This window comes from Alosa alosa, chromosome 4 (genome assembly GCF_017589495.1).
Source record: "Alosa alosa isolate M-15738 ecotype Scorff River chromosome 4, AALO_Geno_1.1, whole genome shotgun sequence".
Taxonomy (NCBI): domain Eukaryota; kingdom Metazoa; phylum Chordata; class Actinopteri; order Clupeiformes; family Clupeidae; genus Alosa; species Alosa alosa.
Genome location: NC_063192.1, coordinates 32,817,919 through 32,825,000, shown reverse-complemented (window position 1 = coordinate 32,825,000; position 7,082 = coordinate 32,817,919). Strand labels below are relative to the sequence as shown.

Sequence of the window (7,082 nt, the reverse complement as noted above, 5' to 3'; positions counted from 1 at the left end):
TGTATGATGTGCTGAACGAATGATGAAGTGGTGATGCGGACTGCAGTGGAAGCACAAACACCTCACATCTCTCCATCTCTATAAACACCTCACATCTCTCCATCTCTATAAACACCTCACATTCCTCCATCTCTATAAACACCTCACATCTCTCCCTCTCTATAAATACCTCACATCTCTCCATCTCTATAAACACCTCCCATCTCTCCATCTCACATTCCTCCATCTCTATAAACACCTCACATCTCTCCATCTCACATCTCTCCATCTCTATAAACACCTCACATCTCTCCATCTCACATCTCTCCATCTCTATAAACACCTCACATTTCTCCGTCACTATGGAGCTGTATGCACTCATCTCTGTTGTCTGTCCTGCAGGGGCCAAGTTCCCCATCAAGTGGACAGCTCCCGAGGCTGCTTTATATGGACGCTTCACCATAAAGTCAGACGTCTGGTCCTTCGGTGTGCTGTTGACCGAGCTGGCCACCAAGGGCCGGGTGCCATACCCAGGTACAGAGTCCCTCCCCCATGACCCCACTCACAAAAGCAGGAAGCAACAGTGCAACAGTGAGCACTAGCTTGGGTCAGAGCAGGACAACAGCGCTGAGTCTGGTTAAGTCAGAGGTGGGGGGCGCTGTGGCGCAACAGGCTACAGCGCCCATACCATGTAGGGGTCCAAGTGCCCACAGGTTCGAATCCGACCTGCGGTCATGTCCCGTTCCCACCCCATCTCTCTCTCTCTCCCACTCACTTCCTGTCCATCTTCACTGTCCTGTCGGAATAAAGGCTAAAAGCCCAAAAAATATACTTTAAAAAAAAGTGAAGTCAGAGGCTGCAGAGAAAGAGTGGGGGCGGGGGTTATGGGAAGTGCAAGTGTGTTGGGCTGGTAGTGGTGTTAGGAGGGCAAGTGTGTTGGGCTGGTAGTGGTGTTAGGAGGGCAAGTGTGTTGGGCTGGTAGTGGTGTTACGAGGGGAAGTGTGTTGGGCTGGTAGTGGTGTTAGGAGGGGCTGGTAGTGGTGTTAGGAGGGCAAGTGTGTTGGGCTGGTAGTGGTGTTAGGAGGGGCTGGTAGTGGTGTTAGGAGGGCAAGTGTGTTGGGCTGGTAGTGGTGTTAGGAGGGGAAGTGTGTTGGGCTGGTAGTGGTGTTAGGAGGGGAAGTGTGTTGGGCTGGTAGTGGTGTTAGGAGTGCAAGTGTGTTGGGCTGGTAGTGGTGTTAGGAGTGCAAGTGTGTTGGGCTGGGAGTGGTGTTAGGAGTGCAAGTGTGTTGGGCTGGTAGTGGTGTTAGGAGTGCAAGTGTGTTGGGCTGGGAGTGGTGTTAGGAGTGCAAGTGTGTTGGGCTGGGAGTGGTGTTAGGAGGGGAAATGTGTTGGGCTGGGAGTGGTGTTAGGAGAGGAGGCATCAGAGAGGAACGCCCATAGCAACCGCTAGCACATTCCACCATCAGGGAACTACAGACCAGAATAGTTTGGATTCCTGTGACTGTGCCGATGGCAGTGGCAGGCACGTTGTGGAGCGTAGGGGTCAGATGGTCGCATGTGTCTTTATGAGAGCATTCAAGTGAATAGGTACAGAACCAGAGAACGCTCTGTAGGCCAGCAGTAGTGATCTGAATGTGATGTGGAAGGCTACAGGTAGTATAATAGGTACAGTAGGATTAGCTTTGGGCTTAACTGGATTTGTGTCTGTCTGTCTGTCTGTAACTGGACTCTTGCGCCCATCTCAGGCATGGTGAACCGTGAGGTGCTGGACCAGGTGGAGCGAGGCTACCGCATGCCGTGTCCGGCCGAGTGCCCCGAGTCTCTGCACGACCTCATGCTGCAGTGCTGGCGCAAGGAGCCCGAGGAGCGGCCCACCTTCGAGTACCTGCAGGGCTTCCTGGAGGACTACTTCACCTCCACAGAGTCGCAGTACCAGCCAGGAGAGAACCTCTAGAGCACCCGGGTCTCCGTGTCCACGCGTGGCTGTGTGGGTGGCGTTCCGTGGTTCTCCAACCTCAACACCTGGAGAGCATGGAGCTGATCTGATAGTTATGGTCTTTCAGTTAGTCATCCCTACTGTATGGGAGCTGTTGTATTCTTCACAGGAGCGGTGGTGGTGGTTGGGTGGGGTTGGGCAAGCTGGGGTGGTGTGGGGTGGGGTGGGGTGGTTGGGGTTATGTTGGTCGGGCTGCAGGTCATGTGTGATTGATCAGAGCTCTGGCTCTTTTGTTCAGCCGCGCTCTGCTTTCTTAAGCCCCCTCCCAGCTCACACCCCCTCTGGCAGATGCTCCAGATCTGTCAGTCAGCCTCTACAGGCCCCCATTCTACGTTGTGCACCCCATACTCCACTCCCTACACAAAGACTGCTGACACGCATGCAGACAGGGTTCAACGGGTTTATTCCACAGTCCTCATTAGCTCGACTGTCTTTCTCATGTACACACACAAATGTAGACGTGTACACACACACACACACACACACACACACACACACACACACACACACACACAGGCACACCACATGAAAAAGACAGCCTAGCCTGTACAGTACATTTGTAAATGTTGTGTCTAAGTGTGTCTGTATGAGTGTATGTGTATGGGTGTGTATGGGAGCATGTATATAGGGAAATGTCTTCCAATTCTGACCCCAGTGATCTCAGAAAGAATTATGCCTTTAAAGTGCGTCTGTGTCTGTGTGTGTGTCTGTGTGTGTGTGTGTGTGTGTGTGTGTGTGTGTTAGAGACAGACAGAGAGAGGGCACATGTATCTCTATGCCTGCTCTTTTGTGTCTGATGGATCGAGTGAGTGAGTGAGCGTGCTCGTCATGAGAGAGTGTGTGAGTGAGCGTGCTCGTCGTGAGAGAGTGTGTGTGTGAGCGTGCTCGTCGTGAGAGAGAGTGTGTGTGTGGCGTGCTCGTCGTGAGAGAGTGTGTGTGTGAGCGTGCTCGTCGTGAGAGAGTGTGTGTGTGAGCGTGCTCGTCGTGAGAGAGTGTGTGTGTGAGCGTGCTCGTCGTGAGAGAGTGTGTGTGTGAGCGTGCTCGTCGTGAGAGAGTGTGTGTGTGAGCGTGCTCGTCATGAGAGAGTGTGTGTGTGAGCGTGCTCGTCATGAGAGAGTGTGTGTGTGAGCGTGCTCGTCATGAGAGAGTGTGTGTGTTCCTCTTTTTTCCCTTTGTTATCCTGGACTAACTGGAGCTGGTGGTGTGTGAGAGCTTAGAGTGTGAAGGGTGCTGGAGTGGAGCTCTAGAGACGGCCACTCATCAGCCACATGTCCAGTCCTCTGCCCGCCAGCACCCAGACTCCGACACACACACCACCACACCTAGGACACGCCTGGACCAGGCTCCGACACACACACCACCACACCTAGGACACGCCTGGACCAGGCTCCGACACACACACCACCACATCTAGGACACGCCTGGACCAGGCTCCGACACACACACCACCACACCTAGGACACGCCTGGACTCTTCAGTGAGTCCGCTTCTGATTCTCTTTGTGCAAATGATAAAAAAAAAACTAACATTAAGAGAAAACGTAAATGTACTACTGATCTCCAAACGGGAACTACTACCCTGCTACATTTTTGTGCCATTGAGAACTATTTTTTGTACTGTCTGTACTTTGTACAAAGTGTATTTTTATTAATCCAATCTTTTCTTATCCTATCAGGAGGTACTTTTGACAAATCTGTCATTAAAGGCTATGCTAACTTGCATAACATGTCTTTTCCTGTAATCAAAAATGTGGTATACCCCATCCAGAGAGAACAGTGTGTGAGATGTCTTGTGGGAGTCGAAAGCATTAACACAATCAATTGGACCATGAATAATTTCAGAGGAGCCAGCATAGGAAGTCCTATCATTTAACCAAAAGAACACACAAGAGGTTGTTTAGCTACCATACAATCGCTAGTGTCTGCCCGTCTTCAATCACAGCAAGCCTGGCCATGCGTTGATGTAGTGCAAAATGAGTTCTCCAGACAGCTGCAGTCACAGGTTCTAAATGTAAGATGTGTGTGTGTTCTGCTTGAATTGCAGTTGTGTTGTGACACACACACACACACAATTTCTCTGGCATCCTCTGACAGTGTCATTCATTTAGCAGGTAGCATGTATTCTCAGCAGCATGCCTTGTAACTGGCAATCATGAAAGCTGTCAAGAGAATGAATTAAGACTTTATTGTAATGGCCTTTCTTATTCTGTTAACATCATCCAGTCATTAACAGGTCATGTGCTTCTGTTAAAGAAGAGTGGAAGAGAAGGGAAGTAACAGTGATGGAGGTGGAGGATGTGGGGTTAGCATTGATGCTAACGATGCTAATGATGTAAAAACTGTAGTTGTCCTATGGCGACATAGAGAGTGGCATGCAGGTGTAGTGATGCTGTGGGCTTCCCTATGGTACAGTAGCAGATGGATGGGATCCATGTGACCTCTCAGTTGTAAATACATTTTATCAAAATGTCTCTTTTTATTGTAAATGTTGCATCCATAATTTATTCCTATTTTTGCGGAACATTTTGATCTCCTATTTTGTTTTTCTGTTCCCGGTCTCTTATGTCACATTTGCCTTTTACAATAAACTGATATAGCCTCCTTACAGCGTCTCACAGATAGGATAAGGATCTGAGACTATGGCCAGATGTATTTGTTTTCGATCACTGGGCAGCTGAATCCTGTTGCATTCATTGGACAGAGCCATGTAAAGAGGTTTGCCTCTGAATTAGAACGTGTGATAAGAAAACAACAACAGCAAGCTACAGGAGAAAGCATGACATGTGCCCTTAGGCCAGAGTGCACCATTCCTCTGTGGATTTTCATCTGATTTTCAACTGCATGTCTCACCTCATACAACTCAAACACAGACCAACACATTTACAAACGTTACACCCATTCAGCCATTTGGAGAAACCCTTGAGATGTGTGTGTGTGTGTGTGTGTGTGTGTGTGTGTGTGTGTGTGTGTGTGTGTGTGTGTGTGTGTGTGTGTGTGTGATATTTTATGAATAATAGTTACTTTGTAATACAATTAACATTGTAATAGAGATTAGTTTATTTGACAGGGGACTTCATGGTGATGGAATACTTTTTGTGACCAAAATCCATTGTATTTTCTTCAAACTGGGATGCCAAACGTTGTTTTGCACAAACCACTTTTATGTCCATAGCCTGCTGTCCTAATGACTGCTGTAAAATGTTGAAATAGAAACTTTGATACAGTATATTTTATCAAATGAATGTCCTGACAAGTGGACTGTCCCTTTTGTATAATTTGATTGACAAATTGTAAAGAAAACTGCAATGGAATACCTTGAAAGCATCTTGATAATTATTTTGTAGAATTCTTCACCTATGCAGTTGCTGGGGGTTATTGTCCTTTTCCATTTAAAATTTAATTTAAGGCAACCTTTTGTACAGTGCTTCAAGGTCACATTTTTGTTTTTCAATCAAGTTATAATTATACTTGTAATCTATGTTCTCTTTTTAAAAGTGCAATAAATTATGTTTCTAAAGTTTGTGTAATATGTGTATAGTTTGGGTGTATAACATCAGCTCTGTGTGCTCCATGTGTGCATTATTATGATAAATTATTATTAGTTTTTCATCATGTTTTATATATCATATACATGAACTGATCACAACCAAAAGTTTACAACATTCTCCAGTTAATTCATTATTCAACGTGATGGTAATTTCGATACCAAATGAATAAATACCCAATCAGGTGATGGTAAAAAAATCAGGAACAAGGTTTTATTTACAATACACTAAGAGAGACAGCATGGCTTCGAATAAAGATCCACCAGCTGTTCTAACTAAACAAGCAAATAGTCTGGATTAAACTATCCTTCTGGGTTGACGAGATATGCTGTTGTTCTTCCCAGCCTACGAGGACTCAGATCCTGATTAATGCTAACTACAGTATACTCGTAACTACTGACGCAGAGGATGCCCACATCCAGACCAATGAAAGGTTGCAAACAAGAGCCTCTCTTCGCCATGGCCACAATACAGCAGGAACAGTATAGCAGACATGTAAAAAGGCATGTCATATGTGTACGAACACATAACAGAGAATCAGCTGACAGAATTCTTCAATCCAACCATAATTCTGAAAGTAAGAAACACGAGGATATAAACTACGTAGCCTATGATTAAAAATCATAATACATTCATTCTGATTTCACCTGAATTCACTCTCATAAGGAAGCTCGTTTTCTCCTGCTCTTTTGCCTAATGTTTCAAATGAATATAGTCTACAGTATCACAAATACGCACCTTCTTCACCACATAAAATATAAATTTTCCTTGTAATAGCAAATATTTGTTATTAATCCACCTGTTTTAAAGATCCATTGTTAAATCCATTTGGTTGTATTAACTATTTTAGAGCAGAGGCCATAGGGAATCTTTATATAGGACCAGGTTCTCAATTTCTAACACTGATTGATTTAGTAGATGGCCTTGCAGCCTGATATATTTTTTTTTTTTTTTTTTTTTGCATTTCAGTTTCATCTCTCTCCATCAAATTGTGCATATTCATATTAACTAAAGTAGGCTACCTTCTGATTAGCATGCTTAAATAGGTCATGCGTTGTACAGAACTCCTTACACCACCAGAGAGCAGCATTGTGCCATACTTTTTCAAACTTGCCTCGGAATCAATTAAATCAGAGTGGTGGTTAGTTAGACTACACTTACCTGAAATATAAGAAAACAAATCTAATCCTGATTTTCTATTGATCGTTAAAATATAAGCTTCCACTCCACTGCGCCTTTATCTATAAGCTATTAGCCAAACAATTTACGGAAAAACTGATTTCAAAAAAAGGAAAAAAGCCTAAAGTTAGCCAACAACGGAGTGTAAAGTGCTGTCTCATATTTCTAAAGAACAGTGAGTGATTAGGTTACACCCCCAAGTGCAAATAGTTCACTGTAGATAAATCGGTGCGCGCTCACAGGTGTGTTCTTAGGCTATTGTATGCGTACTCCTTTGTGTAAGAGTGGCAATTGTATTGTCTGTATCCATGGCGTATGTTTTGTGTAGCTTATGTTAAGAATTTAAGAGGCGGTGTGTGGGAGAGAACATATTTAGTGGTTACC

General features: G+C 45.1%; 1 protein-coding gene across 3 annotated transcripts in view; it reads left to right on the top strand.

Moving 5' to 3' along the window:
• The window catches only part of src (v-src avian sarcoma (Schmidt-Ruppin A-2) viral oncogene homolog), a 39,208-nt gene extending 37,114 nt beyond the window's left edge, over positions 1–2,094 (top strand). For all 3 annotated transcript variants that reach the window (XM_048241659.1, XM_048241658.1, XM_048241657.1), the window contains 2 exons: positions 382–513; positions 1,725–2,094. In XM_048241659.1, coding sequence (XP_048097616.1) covers positions 382–513; positions 1,725–1,933 — 341 coding nt within the window. In that variant the 3' untranslated portion in view covers positions 1,934–2,094. The remainder of the gene's footprint in view (positions 1–381; positions 514–1,724) is intronic.
• Positions 2,095–7,082: the final 4,988 nt, after the last annotated feature.